Genomic DNA, 24,212 nt, shown 5'->3' with positions numbered 1-24,212 from the left:
AGAGGTAATGAAACTGTAAGCTCTTGGCTAACAGGAGTCTTAAGATGCCAGTATGCTTCATCAGAAGTGCTTGTTAGATAGGTGAACCTTTGAATGTGTGCCATCATCCCTATGTTTAGATGATTATTGCATTCCCCTCTCCAAAACAGCATACTTTTCACCTGCTTTTGAGTTTTGCCAGGTGGAGCAGCTATAACCACTTTTGCCTTCCAACATGGATGGTTACCTTGTTGTTTTCTGGCATGACCAAGCACTTGTCTAGTGTGGGTGGATTCTACATCAACAGTTGACTAATTCAAAAAAAAAAATCAGTGCTGTAGACTTGGTACCAGAGTAGTTTGTAAATAGACTGAGTAAAGTTGTTTTTGTCTCTCTTTCAGGACAGATTTCTGTGTTCATAAAGACGAACCCTGTGATACTGTGGGTGAGTACCACACACACACACACACACACACACATACACGTGCGCGCGCGCACACACACACACACACACACACGTCTCTGTGTGAAATCATTTCTTTTCATCATCACTTATTTACTTAACCTACCTTTCAAGATACTCAGTTGCCATGACACTTGAACACACACTCTCTCTTGCTCTCTCTCGATTTTTTTCTTTCTCCTTCACTCTCACACATTTGTACTCCTGTACTTGTGAGGACCCCTCTTGACATAATGCATCTCTATCCCTAGCTGGCCTCTAACCCTAACCTTAACTATCACAACTAAGTGCCTAACCCCAGTGCCTCACCCTACATTTACTGCTACCCAAATCTAACTGACTGTAGATCTACAGTAAAGCCAAGTCGTGGCCATCAAACAGCCCTTTTAAGAAGAGGAATGGTCAAAATTTCCCCACTTTATATAAAATGTATTCACTCCCAAGGTTTAAAATGCAAATTGGTCCTCACAAATAAACTTAGCACAAATAAACTTGTTGTTGTTTTTCAACAGTGAGGTTTCACAAAGTCTGAGAGAGAGATACACAAATTTCCCACCTTTGTGTGCAACAGTGAAGTTACATGAGAGACGGACACACAAATTTCCTACCGGTGTGTGTGATACTGAAGTTACAACTACAAACTGCATGTTACAAGTACGTCTTGTTTTTATGTGTGAATCCGATTGGTCAAATGCAGAGTCAGTCTGTCCAATCAGAGGGCAGATGGTTCTGTTGCGTTCATCCCCCTGCAGGTCTTGAAAGATGGATGATGGCTCTCCTGCAACCCAGGTGGGTTTAATTGTACTTGAGGATGCTGTAGATATTAATGGTTAACACTTAATGTGTTGTGCATTTAGCTTGTAGTTAGTGCGCTGCTATTGTAAGGCAATGTGGTTGTCCAGATGCATATTCTCAAGCTCAGGAACACCGCTTTATGTACCCAAATAGAATAGTAATGTAGCTTTCTGTTAGCAAATGTCTCCTAGCATTACCAAAGTAACAGCATCAACGCTGGTAGGAACTTTTCAAGCTGAAGGCAAACCAAGAATAATGACATGTCATGTACCATAATTACACATAGTTAGACATGAAAACTAGTCCACTCCTTAGTATTTACAATTTTGTGGATTTAGGACAGTCTAGCCCCTGTGGGATTACAGAAGCTTTGTTGTAAATGTGACAATAGTATCAGGTTTATATTGGCTTGCGCCCCAAGATAAAGTTAGAGTTAGCTATTAGCTTATATTAGGTAACCTTGATGATAACAGTAAAACAGTAAATTTGCAGAATGTTGATTGTATTTTCTGTGCTGAGAATGATTTGCATTTTAATCTTATTCTGTTTGTGGGCACAGGTAGAGCTGATGGTGAATTCGTCCTTGTTGGTGCTTCTATGAGCTGACGATCCGGTGGAAGTGTGAGCAGTGGACAGGAGCACAGCAGGGGCTGTGGAAAACGGTACAGAGGGTATTGATGATCCTGGTGCTGAGGATCCTGCTGAGTGTGTTGGTAAGAAATGCAGGGAAATACCAACAGCTGTGGAGAGTAAATGCTACAACCAATGAATAGAGACAATTTCAAAGCTGCTGTGTATTGAGGCTCTCATATTTCACAATGGAGTGTTGCACAGAGGACCAGATACAGGAATGACACTCAGATAATAACTGATCTGCCAGACACAGCAGAGAATAACAAACAGCACATATGCACAGCAGTGTGGAACTCTTGGTCCAGGTCATACACTTGTCATACAAAATTGCAGTTTTTGGAGAATCTGATATCCAGAGTGTCACAGAAAGCACAGTTTTCATCTGTATGAGGATATAGCTTTCATTTCAATTTTTTCGAATGTAAATAGGCTGACGTGCTTTATATTGTAAGTAGGTTACTTATGTCCATTTTATTTGCTATGCAATATATCTTGTGCTATTGTCTCTTTTTAAATAAAGTGACTACAGTGAATTGTTTCTGAACAAATACATGTTTCTTACATCATTGTACCGTAAACTATTTTAATAGACCCTCACCTTCATTTAGACTAATGCCATGGGAAAATCCATTAACAGTTAATCATGACATGCAGTCTTTAAGAAGCTAAACAAAATGAGTTATGACTTTTTACAGCTGTAACAATTTATTTGGCTCAAGAATAAATACATACAGAAGGCTGGATTACAAGTCACAAATATAAATGAATGGCTATATTAGAGGACAATTTAATATGGTAGATATGTAATTTGATGTTGTGACTGTGGATATTTCACAGGTGGTCTTCATCTGATGCAGGGACATCCTCTGTCTCTGTGGCCTCTAAAAAATACAATTAAAAATCTCAAAGAAAATCTCAAATCCATATATTGGATCCCTATAGAAAAATTAAAGCTGCAAGCAGCGATGAACGGGCCCTTGCGCCCATGCGTACATCGTGTCGGACGCAGTCAAAGGGCTTCAGTCACAGGCATGTAGTTGTCTCCAGGCCCGCGCTGTTTTCAAATAGTGAGAGAGGAAGGTTAATATCACAGCCTCTTTTTGCTATTTTGCCTACTGCTGGGGCTGCTTCATTGAATGTCGTAGGGGGCGCTATGGAGCCAGTTTTCATCACTGACTGAATATTGGTATTTAGACGTGTTCAGGCTGGGAGTCTTATCAAACATGTAAAGTTTGGTGTAGACTCGAGCATTTACACTAAACTTTTAGCAATTTCGCCTGTAAAGGCGAAATATCAAAACCCAACGCCACGCCACGGCCACACGCTTCAATGATAAATAAATCTTTTGATAACTTTTGATCACACACTAGTGTAGATGACACACACTGATTTTGAAGTCATTACGATGAATTCTGTAGGAGGAGTTCGTTAAAATACAAGGTATGCGAAATGGCCAAAAAAACACGAAAAATGACCACTTTTATCAAGATGGCCGACTTCCTGTTGGACTTACAATATGGCTCTAGAAGGCTTTTTTGTGCGTCTTGACATGATACATATATCTCCCGAATTTCATTTTTCTATGTTAATCTGGAAGGCGGGGCTACAATTTTGAAATTTTCAAGGGGGCGCTGTTGAGCCATATTGCCATGCCTATGCAAATGACCTATCCAGGATTTTAACTGGTGTCGCTCCAGACATGTGTGCCAAGTTTCATGACTGTGTACCCATCCCTTGTCCCTAAAATACAGCATCGTATTTCATGGCGAAAGATGTGTCGCCATGGCAACGGCGTTTTGATATGGCTCATGACCTGCCCAATGTAGCATCACCAAGGTCTTACATCTTAGCTGAGTCAATTTCAGGTGCATCAGACAAATTTCCTAGGAGTAATACAACAAAGAACGACGCATGATACTTCCTGTTGCCAGTAGGTGGCGCTATGACTCTCGCTAAATATGGGCCTGAAAATGTGTTCAGACCGGGACTCTTAACAAGAATATGAAATTTGGAAAAGATCAGACCATGTGGAGTCAAGTTATAAGGCTTTGAAATTTCATGGCGAGACATCGAAATTCGCCGCGTCGTCATGGCAACACCTTTCGACGAAGAGTCATCAACTTCATAATATACGATCTCCAAGGTCTTTAGGCTATTCTGAGTAAATTTGAGGTGGATCCCATCACCGTGCTACCCACAGAGCGTCAAATTGTAAAACATGTAACTTCCTGTTGCCAGCAGGTGGCGCTATGACTAATAATGATAATAATAATAACAATAATAATAATAATAATAATAATAATAATAATAATAATAATAATAATAAAATTCCTTTGGAAACAATAGGGCTTTGCGCTGGTCAGTGCTCGGGCCCTAATAATTCCTTTGGATACAATAGGGCTTCACGCTGGTCAGCACTCGGGCCCTAATAATAATAATAATAATAATATTAATAATAATAATTCCTTTGGATACAATAGGGCCTCGCGTTGGTCAGCGCTCGGGCCCTATAATATGCCCTTTGGATACAAGAGGGCTTCGCGCTGGTCAGCGCTCGGGCCCTAATAATAATAATAATAACAATAATAATAATAATAATTCCTTTGGATACAAGAGGGCTTCGCGCTGGTCAGCGCTCGGGCCCTAATAATAATAATAACCCCTTTGGATACAAGAGGGCTTCACGCTGGTCAGAGCTCGGGCCCCAATAATAATAATTCCTTTGGATACAAGAGGGCTTCGCGCTGGTCAGCGCTCGGGCCCTAATAATAATAATAATAATTCCTTTGGATACAAGAGGGCTTCGCGCTGGTCAGCGCTCCGGCCCTGATAATTCCTTTGGATACAAGAGGGCCTCGTGCTGGTCAGCGTTCCGGCCCTAATAATAATTCCTTTGGAAACAAGAGGGCTTCGCGCTGGTCAGCGCTTGGGCTCTAAAAAAGAAAAGTTACTGTTTGGAAACATTAATATTACACAGATGTGGCCGGCATTGTTTTGAAATACTTTGTTACTCTTCTGTTTTCAGAAAGCAGCACTGACAGTTTCACCAAACTGACGCTCATGCCAAATAGATTAACTGGATGAACAATATTCATATTTTGTACGTATGACATAGGTATAACAACCACCTCTTGCACAGCAATGGAGTCAGTGATACATTTTCATGCATGTCATGCCTCCTGCTGATCTGTGTTTCTGCAATAGCTCCTGAGTCATCGATGCTGGTACAGAAGACTGTAAATCAAGCTGATGTGGATCATCTGGCCTTCTGGATCAAAGTTCAATTCAATGAAATTTAATGCAATTTTTATTTATATAGCACCAAATCACAACAAAAGTCATCTCAGGGCACTTTTCACATAGAGCAGGTCAAGACTGTACTCTTTAATTTACAGAGACCCAACTATTCCCCCTTGAGCAAGCACTTGGCGACAGCGGTAAGGAAAAACTCCCCTTTAATGGGTAGAAACCTCAAGCAGACCCCGGCCCTTGGTGGGCGGCCATCTGCTTTGACCGGTAACAATAAGAGCAGCAATAGCAGTAGCAATAGCCAGGGAAGGATGCCATCAGGACTGTGAAGGACCGCAAAGACTAGGCCTGCATCCCAGGGTTTCCTGCAAGATGAGAAAGCACAAAAAACTTTGGGGAAGAAGCCAAGTTAGTGACATGCATTGATGTTACATGAATGCATACAGATGGAGAGGAGGAAGAGGAGAGAGGAGCTCAGTGCATCATGGGAAGTCCCCCAGCAGTCGAGGCCTATAGCAGCATAACTAAGGGCTGATCCAAGGTGAGCCTGGTCGGCCCTAACTATAAGCTATATCAAAAATGAAAGTTTTAAGCCTACTCTTAAATATATAGAGGGTGTCTGCACCCTGGACCGAATCTGGAAGATGGTTCCACAAGAGAGGAGCCTGATAGCTGAAGGCTCTGCCTCCCATTCTACTTTTAAAGACTATAGGAACCACAAGTAAGCCTGCATTTTGGGAGTGTAGTGTTCTAGTGGGATAATACGGTACTATGAGCTCTTCAAGATATGATGGTGTCTGACCATTAAGGGCTTTGTAAGTTAGGAGAAGGATTTTAAATTCTACTAGATTTTACAGGAAGCCAATGTAGCGAAGCTAAAATGGGAGAAATGTGATCTCTTTTTCCAGTTTTAGTCAGTACACGTGCAGCTGCATTCTGGACCAGCTGGAGAGTCTTTAGAGACTTGTTAGAGCAGCCTGATAATAAGGAATTGCAATAATCCAGCCCAGAAGTAACAAATGCGTTTTTCTGCATCTTTTTGGGACAGGATGTGCCTGATTTTTGCGATACTATGTAAGTGAAAAAAGGCAGTCGTTGAGATTTGATTTATGTGGGAGTTAAGGGACATATCCTGATCAAAGATAACTCCCAGATTCCTTACGGTGGTGCTGGAGGCCAGGGTAAAGTAGCTATATCATTAGATAATGTGTTTCTAAGGTGTTTAGGGCCAAGCACAATAACTTCAGTTTTATCTGAGTTTAGTAGTAGAAAATTGCAGGTCATCCAGGTCTTTATGTCCTTAAGGCATGCTTGGAGTTTGTTTAACTGATTGGTTTCATCAGGCTTCATTGATAAATATAATTGGGTAGCATCTGCATAACAATGAAAATTTATGGAGTGTTTCCTAATAATATTACCTTAAGGAAGCATATACAAGGTGAATAGTATTGGTCCAAGTACAGAACCTTGTGGAACTCCGTGTCTAACTTTTGCCTTCATGGAGGATTCATCATTAACATGTACAAACTGAAATCGGTCTGATAAAGGATATATAAGGATTTAAACCAGCTTAATGTGGTTCCTTTAATGCCAATTAAATGTTCCAGTCTCTGCAAAAGGATTTGATGGTCAGTTGTGTCGAATGCAACACTAAGATTAACAGGACAAGTACAGAGACAAATCCTTTGTCTGATGTAGTTAGGAGGTCATTTGTGACTTTCACCAGTGCGCTCTCTGTGCTATGATGCACTCTAAATCCTGACTGAAAATCCTCAAATAAACTATTGTTATGTAGAAAGTCACATAACTAATTAGAGACTGCTTTCTCAAGGATCTTAGAAGGAAATGGAAGGTTAGATATAGGTCTATTATTGGCTAAAATGCCTGAATTAAGAGTAGGCTTCTTAAGAAGAGGTTTAATTACAGCTACTTTAAAGGACTGTGGTACATAGCCTGTTACTAAAGACAGATTGATCATATCTAATAAAGAAGTGCTAACTAAGGGTAAGGCTTCCTTAAGCAACCTAGTTGTTGATGGTTTAGCTGAACAAATCATTGAAGTTAGTTCAGAAAAGTTGACTGGAGAAAAACAGTCCAAATATATGTCAGGATTTACAGCTGTTTCTAAGGTGCCTGTGTTTGGGGACAAATTGGTGCCTGTCGAGGGCAGGAGGTGGTGAATTTTGTCTTTAATAGTTAGAGTTTTATCATTAAAGAAGCCCATAAAGTTGTGGCATTCTAGGCCCTGATAACACTGATATCAATATTTGGATGAGAAAAACAATTTTAAAAAGAAATGAACAGAAAACAGATTCTACTCAGTCGGTGTTTGCTAGTTTGTCCAAGTAAATTAAGACATGTTACAGATCTAGGGGTGATTTTAGAGTCTGATTTTAGGGCCAAAATTAGACCATTTTTAACTCAGAATGATGCTGAAATGCTGATATATGCTTTCATTAAAAGTCACTTCGATTATTGCAACTCTCTTTCTACTGGTCTCCCTAAGAAGTCTTGAAGAAAATTAGTTATTTCAGAACACTGCAGCAGGATTTTTACCAACACAAAAAAAGAGATCACATCACCCCTCTGCTTGCATCACTGCACTGGCAACCTGTATCTTTTAGAACTGATTTCAAAGTCAAGTTGATGTTTACGAGTTGATTTTACTTGTCTGTGAAGGCTTACATAACCTAGCATCTTTATATATCAGCAACTGCCTTTCATTTTATGTCTTAACAAGATCTTCCACTGCCTTTCTTTTAAAAGTCCCCTAAAATGTCCCACAAGGAATGTTGTGAGGCTGCTTTTTGTTTTTATGGCCCTAAACTATGGAAGACCCCCCAGAAATTAATGAATTATCTTTAATTTGGCTTTGAATTAGGTTTAACTTTAGTGGTATCATTTTTAATGTTTTATTATACTGTGATAAAAAAATTTTTGTTTGTGTTTTTCTCTCGCATATTGTTACTTTTTATTTTTGTGATTATTTTCATCTGATCTTGTTTTGCATGAAAGGTGTTTTACAAATAAAGTATTATTATTTATTTATTAATTATTATTACTATCCCACATTGCCTCCCAGGAGGCCACCTAGCGCAGTGGAGTCATTCACTGCTCCTTCTTGGCATTGTTGAGGGCCTAAACATGCTCAAAAACTTAAGAAACTTTGCACACGTGTCAGAAGTGGTGAAAATTTTAATATTTTATTGGTCTGGGGCATGGGTGTGGCTAAATGGCTCGAGGGCGCCCCCTACAAAATTTCAAATTAAAAGTACCCACCCTTAAAGTTGACATAGATGAATAAAATTTGGTAGGCACATGTATTGTGTCCAAACGCACAAAAAAGCCTCATGGAGTGATGCCCTAAATCCAGCAGAATGTTCGCCATTTTGAATTTACTTTGCAATTTTAGTGCAGTTTTTGCCATTTCCAGACATCGGATTTTAATGAATTCCTCCTAGACCTTTAACCCAACTGACTTCAAATTTGTTCAGTGTCATCTAAAGAAAGTTATCAAAGTCTTGAGTTTTCGCTGAACACCCTTGCTGTGGCGACATGACAAACTTTGATGTTTCGCCATGAAACAGGAAGTTGTTATAACTTTAACGTACATCACCCAATCTGCCCCAAATTTCTCATACTTCATAAAGGTCTCGCTTAGAATGCATCCATGTGTCAATACTGACTCAGTGTCATAGTGCCAACTACTGGCAGCAGGAAGTTACAGGTACTTTACTATACTTTATTACCTGTGCCTAGCAGGTTGAACAGATCCACTTCAAATTTGGTTAGAAAAATCTTGGACCTTGATGATTCTATATTGTGAATATTGTGAGTTTTCAGTGAACGCTGTTGCTGTGACGATGTGAATTTTGATGTTTTGTTGTTGTAAAAAACTGTTGTAATTTGGGTCCACATGGTCAGATCTTTCCTAAATTTCACGTTTGATAAGAGCCCTGGTCTGAAGTCATGTACAGGACAATACTGAATCATAGTAATAGTGCCAGCTACTGGCAAAGGGAAGTAACAGGCCCCATACTTTTACTTACTACTCCTAGCAGGTTAACCAGATCCATGTAAAATTTGGTCAGCTAAGTTTTAAGATGGTGATGATGCTAAATTTTGAAGCTTTTGAGTTTTCATCAAAAGCTGTTGCCATGGCCACACATTATTCACCATGAAACATGAAGCTGTTTTTTAGGGGTGAGGGATGCTTGAAAACTCACGAATCTTTACAAACCCACCAGAAGAGCCATATTTAGTTGTCTTATATGGGTCTTGGGCTTTGGTGTGGCAACGCGCCAAACTTTGATGTTTCACCATGAAGCAAGAAGTTGTTGTAACTTATATGTGCATTGTCCAACTTGCACCACATTTCTCATGCTTGATAAGAGTCCCAACCTTAACACATCTGGATGTCAATATTGAGTCATAGTCCTAGCGCCACCTATTGACAACAGGAAGTCAGCCTTATATGATAAACATCATCTGATTCACATGAAATTTTCAAGGTGTGATCTACAGTTGATATACAACAACATGACGTTTAATTAGTGGGTGTTCTCTAGTGCCACATAGTGGACACAGGAAGTGACAGTTTTCTCCTACATGCAATGTCCAATATTCATGAAAATACATATCAATGTCAGTTGATAAATATATCACTGCAATAATATTTTATGTAGTATTGCCTATGTGCAGGAAGTGGGGTCTAAATGACACATAGTTCATCAAATGTATACATATTTTCTAATAAGTCATCTCCAACGTCACATACTGCACAGGAAATTATATTTTAATCATTCACATGTCAATCATTCCAATAGGGATACCACTGCTGTTGCTCCTTCTGGCGTTCATGAGGTGCGAGTGCCCGTTCATTGCTGCTCGCAGTTTTAATTATTATTATTCCAAAAGAACCGCATTTTTGAGGGGCTAAATGTGCTCAAAAAGTTATGAAACTTTGCACATGCATCAGAAGTGGTCAAACATTACATATTAGTCTTGCGCATGGTGTGTGGCAAAATGGCTTGGCTACAAAATTCCAACGCTATAGCCCCCACCTTTAAATTTGACATAGATGAACAAAATTTGGTAGGCGTATGTATCATGTCCAGACTTACAAACAATCCTTTTGGATGCCCATATCTGTTGCCCACTGTTAAATGTATTGCTGCATCGTGTTGCTTTGCAATAACAACACTACTGTGGCATGCCCCAATGTGCACAAAGGTGTGAGGGCCTGATCATCACTGCTTGCAGCTTTAATTCTCGTTCCTCACCTGTTCTTGATTTCACTCCCAATCTGCTGCAGTCCAATCTGCTGCTGGTCTTTTTGGGTCTGCCTGTACACCTTCTTTTCTCAATCACAAGAGAAACAGTTTTTTGCTCATCTGATGAATGTGACCTTCTTTGTGCAAACAAATGATGCTTGACCTTTTGTCTGAGCTCACTTCACTTGTCTTTGCCATTTTTGCAGTTGCTTTTAAATGACCATCTCCAAGGTAATTATAGTAGATTTATAAAGTCAATTGCCCTAAATTGACACAGTTGCCCCTTGCAGAATAACCACAGGTATAGCTCATCACATTACCATGTCCCACTAAGTCTGACAATCAGAACTTGTCCAAATACTTTTTTGTTGCCATTTAGAGGGGTATGTTTAACCTTTCTCAAGTGACAACCTGATTTTTTTTAGTTGAAATGTTAGAATTTAAAGTTGCGCTAAATATGTTTTTCTGTGTATTAAATACCAGTTTATTTAACATTTTATTAGATAAACATATGAACCTCATGGAACTTTGCCGAGAGTTTTACTGTCCAAATACTTTTTGGGCCACTGTATATCAGGCTTTAGATACACACACAGTACTTGTAAGTAGGATTAGTTCATTGATGGTTGGGATCTGCACATGATACTACATTTCATTCATTTCATTACTTATTTGTTCTTATTTTGCCTGTCCCTTACTCAAAACAGAAATAAATAATAGAAATAGATGGTCTGTCAATTACCGTTACTTAACAACCAAAACTTTTTTTATTTTTATGAAGCTTGTTTTTCTTTTTGCTTGCATTTTGTAAGCCCTTTGTTATCCTTTTTGTTATAATTACATTTATTTATTTATTTATTTATTTATTTATTTTTATTTGGTTTTACAAACACAGAAAAACAACAACAGATAATGACAGTAATGACGTGACATAGAACGTGGCTTACAAAAAACAAAAACAAAACAAAAAAGAAATAGACAAATAAATAAAAGTTATAAAATAACTTTGTATATACCAATCTGACTGAATGGATACAAAGAAATAGTTAAGGTTGTAGGCGAAGATACCTCATGGTGACAAATGCATCTAAGTCTTAACTGGTGATGATTCTTACATCAAACATTGGATGCTGAAGATGTAAAACAGTTTAAAGAGTTTAAGGAGCAGTAGGCGGCTGGATGTTTTCTCTAACATAAACTATGAAAGGGTTCCATATTTTATAAAATTTATTCATGGAACCTCTCAAAGAATATTTTATTTTCTCTAATTTAATGAAAAACAGTAGGTCATGAACCCATTGTGTAAAACTGGGTGGAAAGGTATCTTTCCATTTTAAAAGAATCAACCTTCAGGCAAGAAATGTGGCAAAGACAATACAATCTGCCTCTGCTTTTGAAAGGGAAAGCACAGGCAACGAAACACCAAAAATGGCCAGCAGGGGGCATGGATGAACTGATTTACCAAGCATGAGCATGAGTAGCTGGGGTTGATTTGCAACGATTGCATGTAGGGTTCACCTCAGGAAACAGTTTTGACAATTTTTGATTTGTCCAATAACTGCGGTGAAGTATTCTACACTGCATAAAACAGTGATGGATGCAATAAGAGGAAGTTTCGAGTCTTTCTAAAATAGAATGCCAAAGACTATCTGAAAAACATGTATTTAAATCTGTTTCCCAGTCAGCTTTCAAAGGCATAAGACTGACATTTTGATTTTGTATGAGCTTATTATATATTATAGAAATTATGCCTTTGAAAGATGAAGGGTGCTCTAAGATAGAATCGCAAGGATTATATGGCGGTTGGGCAGGGAACTGAGGGAGCATCTGGCGCATAAAATCTCTGATTTGTAAGTAGCGAAAGAAATAGTTTTTAGATAATTTCAATTTTTCACAAAGATCGCTCAATGAGGAAAAAATGCCATCAGAAAAGAGATCAGCGAATGACTTTATGCCCATGTTATGCCATTCAACAAAGGTTTTATCTAGTAAAGAGGGTTTAAATAAGTGATTTGAATGAATTGGGGATTTTAAGAAAAAAAGGGTCCGGTCAAAGTGATGTCTTATTTGTAGCCAGATTTTAATAATTGATTTTACAACTTTGTTTTTAATATAATCTGGTAGTGGTATGGCAGTTGGAGAGAAAATTAAAGCTGCCAAGAAAAAGGGACTACATGATAGGGACTCATGTGTATACCAAGATGGTGCATCCACCCTTGGATCCTCGTAGAGCCAGTGCAGAATTGGGTGTATGTTAGCTGCTCAGTAATACATAAAAAGGTTTGGAGCTGACATCCTTCCTGACTTTTTGGAATATTGAAGTGTTTTCATTGATAATCGAGATGGCTTACGGTTCTAGATAAAGGAAGAAATAATGCTGTTAAATTTATTAAAAAATGATTTGAGAATGAAGATTGGAATGCACTGAAATAGGTAAGTGAATTTGGGGAGGATATTCATCTGTATGGAATTAATACGACCTGCAACTGACAATGGTAGTGACGTCCAGCGGTTAAGCCTGCACTTCATCTAGTCCATAAGAGTAAGAAAGTTAGCTGCAAAAAAATCAGAAAATGTATTTGTTACATTAATGCCCAGGTAAGTAAACTGATGAGTGCTTTTTAAAGGAAGTGAGATAAAGGGATATTTACGGGCTGCCTTATTAACTGGGAATAATTCACTTTTCTGCAGGTTTAGTTTATAGCCAGAAAGTTTTTCAAACGTTTTCAGGATTTGGAAGACATGAGGTAGAGATGTAAATCATCTGCATATAGCGATACACGTTGTTCTCGTCCCTCTCTTATAATGCCTCTTATCTCAGTATTATGTTGAAGCACTAGTGAAAGGGGCTCAATAGCAATTGCAAATAAAAGAGGTGAGAGTGGGCAACCCTGCCTTGTGCCTCTATTTATTTAAAACTGCTTAGAGTAGGTATTATTAGTACAAACTGAAGAGACTGGTGCTGTGTAGAGTGACCTAATCCAAGAAATAAATGTATTGCCAAACCCAAATCTTTCAAGAATATGAAATAAATATCTCCACTCCTACCTATCGTGCAATGTCTGTGGAAGGACTCCAGTTTCAAATGATTCATGATACATACTTAAAAGAAGGGGTGCAACTTGAACTGAAATTTTTTTTTTATAGAATTCTATTGGTAAACCATCCTTACCAGGGCTTTTTCTGCTCTGCATACCTGAGATTGCTTTATTGATCTCCTTTAATGTAATCGGGCTGTCCAAAATTTCCACTTTATCAATGCTGACCTGAGGTATTGGAACATTGTGTAAAAACCTGTGAAAATCTGCAGAGCTAAAACTTTCTTCAGAGGAGTAAAGTGATATGTAATAGGCCTGAAATTCATTATTTATTTCTTGCGGGTCGCAAGTAAGTCCATTCCTGGCATTGATCTCAGATTAATTGAGATGCAGATGACTGCCTCAGTTGATGAGCCAGAAGCCTAGTAGGTTTGTCGCCAAACTCATAATAGACATGTCTGGATTTCAAGAGCATTTTTTCAGCTTTAACTGTGGAGAGATTATCAAACTCAGTTTGAAGGAGAAGTCTCTCTTTATATAATTTTGCAGAGGGAGAGGTAGCATATTGTCTATCTAAATATGAAATACGATAAGTGATATGTGTTAGAATAGACAAGTGCTCTTTTCTTTCATAAGATGCATAAGAAATTAATTGCCCTCTGAGATATGCCTTAAAAGTTTCCCAAATCGTACAGTGGTTAATTTCGGGAATGACATTAGTTCTAATAAAGGAATCTTTGATTAAATATAAAATCTAAAAAATCGGAATCTGACAAGAGAGGCACATTTAATCTCCAAGGTGGACGGCTTATAGACTGATTAATTAAGTTCATGTCCATAATGAGAGGAGAATGGTCTGATATAACTCTGGCTCAATAACAACAGTTTGAAATTGATGGCACTAAGTTGTTATCTACCAAAAAGTAATCAATCTGAGAAAAGGTGTGATGAACTGAAGAGAAGACGGAGTATTCACAGTGTTTGGATTAAGGCGACGCCAAATATCTGAGATGCCATAATCTTGAAGAAAACTATTGATTATACGTGACCTGGAGACTTTAATATCTTTAGATGATGATCTGTCCAGCGTTTGATTTAAACAGCAATTAAAATCTCCACCGATAATTAAACAATGGGACTCAAAGTCTGGTATTGAAGAAAGAAATTTAACGAAAAAGCGATAATCATCATAATTCGGGGCATAAATATTTGCTAAAATAAGAGGATTGTTATATATGGATCCTGTTACAATTACATAGCGACCATAATGATCAGTTATCACACTTGTACATCTAGACGGGACAGACGGTGGATAAGAATGGCTACGCCCCATGCTTGGCTATTGAAAGTAGACTGATATAATTGAGATACCCAGCCCCTGTGTAGCTTTGAAGTGTTTGATTCTTTTAAATGTGTCTCCTGAATAAAAGCAATATTAACACCCAGACCTTTAAGGTGGAGAAGCACCCAGTTAAGCTTCGAGGGCTTGCCCAGACCTCTTACAGCTGGCGAACTTTATCACTAAGCCTGCTGCTCCGGTGTCACTGTTACCCAAACTCATTTAACAAAACATAGATTGCGATATAAATTCATTAACCAGTAGAGGACATAGAACAGCCCTGTTATAATGCCTACAAGAAATATATAAGAAACCAAAAAGAAAACTAAAGAAAAGAAAAGAAAAAAAAACAAAAATGTGTACCCCATATACATTCTCCATGGACGTGCCCCTAACACCCTATAACACAGCTTCGTAGGCTATTGCCTATCCTATAAATGTGGTAACTATTTACTACAAGTGCAACCTGGGGTGACCCACAAATACGAAAAGAAAGAAAAAAAACAAAACATAAAGCAGCAGACAAATTTTGTAAGGTCAGATAAATAGCACTTTTTTCTATTTTTTTTTTTAGATTGAAAAATAGAAAAATGAAATGAAAAAGAAATTTAAAAAAAAGGGGGAAACTTACCAAACTTTCATCACAAGTTTGCTTTTAATTATCTATTTTAAAAAAAGTAATAATAAATGATAAAGATATGGGCTATATATTTCCTTTAGCTAAATGAAAGTCAGCTATATAACTATATCGACCTCATGGATAGAGGGTCCCAACGAATAAAATATTTATTTGACTTAGTGAAAACGACTGAACTATTCACCAAATTCCCAAATGACATAGAAAATAAAAATAAAAAAAAATAAAAAAAAAAAAGGTCTAGGAGGCTGGTTAGGCTTTGGCTTTGGTTGTAGCGTGCAGTGCGCCCTGTCTAACAGGGGTTTCTCATCTAAGCCAAGCAGCTCCTGCAATAAACTGGAGATGAACTCGGTCGGCGCTGTGCCTTCAAGTCCTTCCGTGATCCCAATCAGTCTTAAATTATTTCTCCTTGATCTGCTTTCAAGGTTCTCATATTTTACACGGAGGTCTTTGACTTCCGACTGAAGTCTATAGACTGTTGCTTCCAGGTCTGTAACGGCATCACTTGTTGCAGTCGCAGATTTTTCCACATCTTTCAGGTGGCTTTCATGATTGTTTAAAGCTGTATCTAGTGCCGCAACAGAGGTAGATAGGTCTTCCCTGATAGCGGAAATGTCTGACTGAAGTTCACTGACCGCTAATTCTATTTTTGAACAAATGCCAGTTTTTAGGGAATCCAAAGCTTTGGTGAGCAGATCAGGTGTTAATTTGTCACCTCCTTGTGAACTCCCGGTTTTGGCCTCGTTAGACAAAGGAGTAAGGCCTTTGGCTCTGGTAGTAAAAGGCACGTTTCAAATCTGCTCCACTTAGGCTTTAACTTGATTATATGAATTTTGATTCTGTTGAAATGTGAGATGGATCACATAGATTTGTCTACTTTTTAAAGGTCCAGTGTGTAGTATTTAGTAACATCTAAAAGAACAGACTTGGTAAAAAATTGAAGAGATAATTTATAAGTATATCTTAATTAATGTCTAATCAGCTGAAAATAATAATTGTTGTGTTTTTGTTACCTTAGAAATAACCCCTTTATATCTACATGGGAGCGGGTTCCCCTCCACGGTGGCCGCCATGTTGCATTGCCATGTTTCTACAGTAGCGCACAACGGACAAACCTAACACTGGCTCCAGTGAGGGCCTTACACGTTTTAGATTCAGTGGGCGAGTACCGGAAATGCACCAGTTTTAAAACGAAGAGGAAGAGCGGACCAAACATCTTTTATTGTGAGACGTTTTTGAAACCAAAATCTGATAAATGGAGGATTATACTTCTTTAGAAAATCACAGGAGCGTGAATTGTCGTCGTCAAAGAAAAGAAAACATGAAGAAGCTAAACAAAATCAGGACAAGCAACAGCATAAAAAGAGGATAAACCCAGATGGAAAACCCTGATGAGAGAAATGTTTGCAGACTGAGGCTGAAGTTTCCTGTTTACTGCTGGACAGGTAAGAGTGTAATGTATATTTATTTTGCCCTGCTGGTAATGGTTCAAAACCTAGATGATGTACAATGTTTATTAGCAGTACATTAGTTTCCCTGAAAAGAAACGCTGCCACGTAACGTTAAATATTAGCACACTTTACCTTCAGTTTGTGCCTCTCACGGAGCTGGTGGTCTGATAAGAGACAACAGGGAGGCAACGTCGTGCTAATAACCCAACGATTTATTCATTTTCTGTGGCAGTAAGACAACACATTGACTGATAACTAAGATATTTAGCGCTGGTAATGTGCTTAAGACAGTAAGTCAGAGTAATGAGTTACTGTGAAAGATAAACTGAGGAGAAATCTGCTCATCACTGAGTTAATACATCCTGTGAATATATATTTATATTTTTCACAGTGCTCCATGATTTCATTGTTTGCTCCTAATTTGTCATTTAGGAGCACATGTACACATTGGGGGGCAAAGTTAGTTTATAGTCCAACACAAGTAACGTTTTCCCCGTTTCAATGTTGAAAAACATGTAATTGCGACCAGAATTTTAATTTTACATTCATCAGTCAGAAGTAGAATTTTTCTGTTATTTATTTTGGTGCGTTTATCCAGGCCAGCCAAGGCTCCCAGCATCTTAGGATGTAACATAATGTATTACAAGGGTTTGTGACTGTGTCATAAAGCACTTATTTTCTTGATGTTGCTGTTGTTTCTCCAGCTATGAGAGAGGTCCTGTAGCATCTATGCATGGTATTGCCTTTATCTTCATCCTAAAGTGACTGTGTAATAGGTCAGGGGTATTTCACCATGTGCCATTGATGGCTGGGGGTACGTTGGTTTTCATTACAACCGAAGACAACAAAAGTTGATTTCACTGAATAGCTACTTGTCTCAGGCTGAAAGTGTGTTAATCAATTAAATAATCTGATCTAGTCTGTTGTTGGAATGAAAATGTGCATGGAATAAGGTTGAACAGTTTCTGGTGAGCACATTAGACACATTTCTCAGGCACTATAAGTTGGCATTATTCACCATGTCTGTGACATTCGCACCCACCATATCAGAAGTATTGCAGACCAAGTCAGGAGAGGTCTGGGTAAGTGATACACATTTGTTTGCCTATGTAGCATATTAACTTACCCTGTAAGTCCTACTCTTGGTTAAATAGCACTATTTTCACATGTACAACTGTATAAAATGTATGAAATAGTAAATTATCTTTATGTGTAACGGTAATGTCTTCCACAGAAGCAGTTTTCCATGCAGCTGCTGTTCTACACACAGCTCCTGGAGCAGATGAGGAACAGCAGTGCCAGTGAGTCATGGGTGTTGTTCCTGCCATGAGAGCATCTTCATCCAGAGCAGTAAATTGAATACCTTTGGTGTGGTTTTGGTCTGACCCTTGTCAGCTATTATATGTGCAGCAATTTGACTGCTGGAAGGGGATCAGATAAGTTTAATCACACTGCTTTTAGTGTTCAAACATTCTAATGATTTGATAGATTATTCTGTCTTTATCAGTCAGCTCTGAAGAACACAGAATAAGCTGTCAAAATGTTTGTGTTTGAACAGTAAAAGCTGCATGTTTATGTTATACTTTTATTGTCCAGATTGAAAAGGATGTCCAAAAATGTTTCTGTTAAATAAAATATATTTTTATTACTAATGTCATTATTCTTAGTGTTGTTTTTTTTAATATTTTTATTTTGTGGTTCAAACTAGTGAATTACAGTTAACATAACCTGAAGTGGCAATGAAAATTAATCCATAACATGTACTACAGTGCCCTGTTCTGAGGATCAGTGGTATTTGAACTTCACTACTGTTTTATGTTGCTTTATAAATATAAATAATGACAATATAAATTAATGGTGAAAGTGGTAATGACAATATACTGACTGCAGGGAAATACTGTCATTGTATAAGTATATATTAATATGTTTGTCATTGCAATTATCACAGCACATCTGATGAATATCTTTTATTTGATAAACTTGCACATTTGTTCACAAGTTGAACAAATGTGAATATATAAACAAAACGTTTAATAATTATTCAGAAAATATATAAATATAGAAAACGTATAGAACAAGTATAAAATAAATAAAATATCAGAAATGTAACAAATAAATATGAGATGGTTCGATGATGAACAGGCAGGTGTGTGAGTACCTGAGATACTGTGTGGACGTTGCAGAGGACCTGGAGGGAAACTCAGAGGCCAGGTGTCAAACCAGTGTGATGTCTTTGGAGGACCAGGGAACTTGTCCCTGATCCTCCAAACACAGCAACTGGGGATGACAAGTCGGTTTCCCTAGCCTAAAGAGCCATGCTGTCAATAGATGAAATGTCTATAGGCAGCATAACGATACTCCCGGTTGTCATCCCCAGGCTTCCTGGTTTGGCCAAATACAATAATGTCTTCCCAGTACCGCCTGTGAATGCATAAAAAGCATTTTCAAGACAGTACTGGGGGAAGTGCGGTATTAGGCTCACACAATCTGCAGGGTACTGGCCACAGCATTTCCTTTCCCGGTCCGTAGGCATGTCTGTACAGTTACTACAAGTACACCATGGTACCCTTGGCACTCCAGCAAACGGTGGGACACCATGCCTGCACTGATGCATCATCAAGGCATCAAAAATGAACCCTGGCTGCCTCTGAAGCAGTTCACTGGTGAGCTGCCTGTGCTCCTTCAAGGTCATCTCTTCAAGAAGTTTCTGAAAAAATAAAACACAGGAAAAACAGAGATCAGGCTTTATAGGTTGTAAGTTAGTAATGGTAATGGTAATGCAGAATATGGATTGTAGGCTGTCCAGTGTTCCTAGACATATCTACAACAATAACATGATTTTTAAAAAAAGTCAAAATATTGGTGCTCGATACAGTTCCTTTATAGTATTTATATAATCATTCATAGTGTTGCTGATGTTTTCACTAGCCTCTTTTATACAGAGAAACTGCATTATAGCCATAAAGAGGATCCAAGGGGAGGACATTTCTCTTCTTTGATAACGTTAAAAGTAAAGTTTGACTTTTCTGTTGGCTTCCCGACTCATTTTGAGAAGACGAAAGAAACAGAGAGAGAGAGAGAGAGCGGCTGTGGTCGAGTGAGCTAGAGGGTGAATGAAGAGAGGGAGCGCTAGTAACGTTAGTTAGGACGGTTATTTTCTGATTGTTTCACAGCGTTTAGCTTCTAAAGCACAAACACACCCACACACCTCTTCGACCCTGCAGCCTGATTAGGTCTGAATATGGGCTAAACAGAACAGCAAGGTGGATTACAGGCGCAGTATTCCCGCCTTGAACAGGCTGTCAGGCTGTATAAAAGGGGCTACTGACTCACCTTACACTGATAATACATCAAACTGTACAGACTACAGTAATGTAAAGCACAGAGCTGCTATGTAACTACAACTTTGTGTTGTATTGGCATTTTTAATATCGTGCAGAACGAGTAAGAATATGATAAAATAATTGTATAAATAACGTCACAAACCTCAGTCGCTTCGGTCCCTTTGGGGGGTTTCCAGCCTCTTCCCCTGCTTCCACGGTGCTGGTGTTTGCTCCCCTCCCTCGCCTGGCCCTGCCTGCAGCAGCACCGCTAACTTGCCCTCTTCCTCTCCCTCTAACCTCCTGTACTTGACTCTGCAAACGGATAATAAAATATGTAACGTTATCCTGCCAGCGCTAGCTCGCTATCAATAATGCCTACCGTTAGAATAAAATAACGTAAGTTTTGTTTAGCATGGCGTAGTTAATGTTAGCTTGTAATACCAAAACAATAAAACACTCATAATTGCTATCTTACTTGTGAGCTATAACCTATGGTACTATGGACTAAATAACTAAATACATATTCACCTCATCGCTTGACTTGTTAGAAATGCTCGAAGTTGTCGTGGACGATGACATCTTCAGCAAATAGCTTCTTGTCCTTGAAGGCCACCGTAGCTTCTGGAACCTCTCCAAAGTCTTAGGGAGGGGAGGGTTGAGCGGCGGAGTGCTTCAATCTAGAACCTCACCGTTAGAGGCCGCTAAATACCACACATATTACACACTGGACCTTTAAACAAAATTGCAGGATCACCTGAAGGAGCTTGCACACAGCGTGTCTACATTGCTTCCGCTTCCGCCGGGCCATTTATCTTTATAAATGGCTCGTTTATGTTTATATTTTTTGGACAGTGTTTATCATACAGTGATAAACAGCTCTTTAGAAATTTCTCTGTGTAGCACACATAAACCCCTTTCCACTCTTCTGTTAAGAGGTCATTCTTGAACTTGTTTATTGCTTCATCAGTTCTTACCCTTACATATCTATAGCAATTTTCCTCCTCCTTTCTCTTTATTTATCATATATTGCAAATACAGGTAAATGGTTGCTTATGTCATTTATTACTAGCCCACTTTTAACATTGCTTTCCATGACATTTATAAAAATATTGTCAATTTATGTTGCACAAACCAAGGTTATTCTACTGGGCTTGGTGATCAGTGAGTATAGCCCTCTGCTATTTAATGCATCCAGAAAATCTGATGTTGTTTCATGTTTAGATACATTTAGGAGGTCAGTGTTGAAATCCCCACAGATTTGAATTGTTTTGCTTTCATTAATTATTCCAAACTGTCTTTAAATGTTTCTACATTTTCCCCACAAGTTACAACAATATTTCTCATCCTTTCCATTTCAATTTACACAGTTATGTTTTCCATTAAATCATCAATTGCAGTTGTCATATATTCAACTGGTCTGTATTTCAAGTCACTGTACACATACAGGGCCACACCCCCTCACCTCTTGTTGATTCTATTGATATAATGTTACTCATAACCCTCAATACCTTTCTCTTGATTTAACCATGTCTCAGAGAAGGCTATCAATTTGAATTTACTTTTAAATGTATTAATTATTCAATGATCTTAGTTAAGTTTGCATAAAGACTTCTACAATTGAAATGTATTAACAATTTATCTAGTTCTAGTTTTTATCTAGTTCAACATTGTCATTAAATTGATAATCAGTATAATATTTAAAAATGTCATTGATAGAATTAAACACATGACTCTTTGTATTGACATCATATTCAAAATTATACATTTTATGCCCCATGAAGTCAGATCTTGAAAAAATGTGACTTCCACGTGGCTCAGTCATTTGTTTGTTTCAAAATAGATTTGTATATCTGCAGGGAATTACACTGCCTGGACATTTGTCTCTGCTTGAGAAATTCACCTATACCTTTTCAGTCCTTTGCTCTTTCATGCTGATCTAGAGAATCAAGCAATGTCTTTACAACGGACATCAGTTCAGTTGCTAGCATTTTCCTTCTCCTGGAGTGGGGCATCTGCCAGCCTGCTGCCTGCAGCATAGACTTCAAATCCGGCTCCCCAGCTGGAATCTGCTGATGCCATACACACATGTATTTTGCATGCTCCTTAAACACCTGGGTAGTGAAGTCTTCATCAAAATATATGCTGTAGTCATTCACCCAAATGACCTTTGCCCAGACAGCCTGAAGCACCCTTTGTCTCATCTTGTAGTTTTGGAAGCAAACTGTTATTGACCTGGGATGTTTGTTGTGCCTAGTCTTTAGCCCAGTTGCCCGGTGTGCTCTTTCAATGTGGATTTCACTGGTAACATCCAGTTTCTCCTGTATTAGGTTTCCACAAACTCAACTATGTTATTTCCCTCACATTTTTCAGGCACTGAATACATTCTTAGACTCTTCCTTCGGGCATGGCCTTCAAGATCCTCACATTTTGCTTCCAGTTGTCTGTGTAGGCACAGACTGTGGATAAGCACTTTTGTCATTCATTTTCCGCAATCCTTAACGCTGCTGCATCTATTCTTATCTTGAGTTCTGCAATGCCTCCTCTTAATTTGTTTATTTCCTTCTTCAACACTCCAAACTTCCAGGCAGTTTCCATTCAGAATTATCTGATTTCTTTTAATATTTCTTTCTGCTTTGACATTTTTTTTTTAGCTGTAAAAAAAAGCCTTGAAGGAGATGTCAAAGCTTTTTGTTGTAATCTCAATTTCAGAATTCTTCCAAGATTCAGAAATTGTTTGTAACGTGTTATATCTCAGTACCTACTGGCAGCCTACTTGATATTTGTTGACAGTCAGAAAAATATAGAAAATCATCAACTAAATCCTTTAAACTGACTTGACTGTCTTCACGGGTCCACTTAGCTTTGCAAGACCAGAGTTGGGCCAGGCCCATATTATATTCAGTCTAATGAGGATCAGGTATAGTGCAGTTCTATTGCCTATTGTTGTATTGAGCCTGTATGACAATGTGTCTGCATTTTTTTGCTAGGGCCCTCTGCCTGGCACCCCCACAATGTCAATACGATCACTGCATTGAAATGAAAGAGGAAGCTGCATTTTTGTCAGATGTAATGTCAGTCTTAACAGTCTATTAAACATATTGAACATGTAAGCATATTTTGCAACATAATGCAAAACGTTTATTGTCCACATTATCTGCTACTAGCAACTAAAACATCACCAACATTTTTATGGTTCTGTGAAAGCAGCTTAAAACAGCTGTAGCCTGCAGAATGTGTTTAAATAAAATGTTGCTTATCTAGCTTGTGAAAGTCTGATGTGCTTTTCAGGCTCAGGATGATTTTATATGAGACAGACAGCTGTGCAATGTCATATTTTCCTGAAGAAGCTGAGACACACTGAAACGGAGAAGAAGAAAGGAGAAGCCTTTTGGCTCATGAAGAAAAATAGTGTTTTTATGATTGATTCATGAGTCAGTAATTTTTATTTTGTAAATACATAGAGCTATGAGAAGCGGCTGTTGGTGCTTTCATTCCTTCTCCACAGGCAGTTTTCCTGATCTGCTGTATTACAATAAAAGCCCTACTGTTTACTGTCCTGTCAGATCAGCTGACCAGTTAATACACACTTTGGATCAAATGGGTGTTGCCGTCCATTAAAACACTTCCGTGCTGGATAAACCTTTGGTTCCTTGCTCTAAGCTCCTCCAGGAGGCTCCTTTCTCTCCTGGCTCTTCGTCTCCTCCAGGTGCATTTAAGGGATTGGAAGATCCTCCATGATGGCAGAGGGAGATCAGTTTCTGGGTCACGGAGGAGAGAGGACACAAGGAAGCATAGAATTAGCACCCCTGGACTGGATAAAACACTCCCTCTATCACCTCCCCTAACCTGAGCTTAGGGATGCACCTCCTGGGCGACAACAAACCAGCAGTCATCTTTCGTGGACAGGGCATCTGCATTTCCATGGGCTCTACTAGACCTGTGCTCAACAGCAAAATTGAAGTTAAATTAATTAAAGTTTTGCAATTTCAAGAACCACCATGTGACTCGTGCATTAGTGTCTTTGGCTGTTGA

The 24,212-nt window shown here is 38.6% G+C and overlaps 1 protein-coding gene and 2 long non-coding RNA genes across 10 annotated transcripts in view; 2 read left to right on the top strand and 1 right to left on the bottom strand.

Moving 5' to 3' along the window:
- The window catches only part of adamts17 (ADAM metallopeptidase with thrombospondin type 1 motif, 17), a 414,984-nt gene that overhangs the window by 203,375 nt on the left and 187,397 nt on the right, over positions 1-24,212 (top strand). For all 8 annotated transcript variants that reach the window (XM_044368214.1, XM_044367415.1, XM_044369597.1 and 5 more), the window contains exon 7: positions 381-424. In XM_044368214.1, coding sequence (XP_044224149.1) covers positions 381-424 — 44 coding nt within the window. The remainder of the gene's footprint in view (positions 1-380; positions 425-24,212) is intronic.
- LOC122966461 lies at positions 15,379-18,814 on the top strand. Its single transcript, XR_006398440.1, has 3 exons — positions 15,379-16,851; positions 17,852-17,939; positions 18,092-18,814. It is a non-coding gene; the product is annotated as an uncharacterized LOC122966461 (long non-coding RNA).
- On the bottom strand, positions 18,924-20,935 carry LOC122965340. The gene is made up of 3 exons (XR_006398260.1): positions 20,709-20,935; positions 20,344-20,492; positions 18,924-19,564 (listed from the first exon to the last, which is right to left on the bottom strand). It is a non-coding gene; the product is annotated as an uncharacterized LOC122965340 (long non-coding RNA).

This window comes from Thunnus albacares, chromosome 1, assembly GCF_914725855.1.
Source record: "Thunnus albacares chromosome 1, fThuAlb1.1, whole genome shotgun sequence".
Lineage (NCBI taxonomy): Eukaryota > Metazoa > Chordata > Actinopteri > Scombriformes > Scombridae > Thunnus > Thunnus albacares.
The sequence above is the reverse complement of the archived record's forward strand: the minus strand, read 5'-3'. Positions and strand labels throughout refer to the sequence as shown.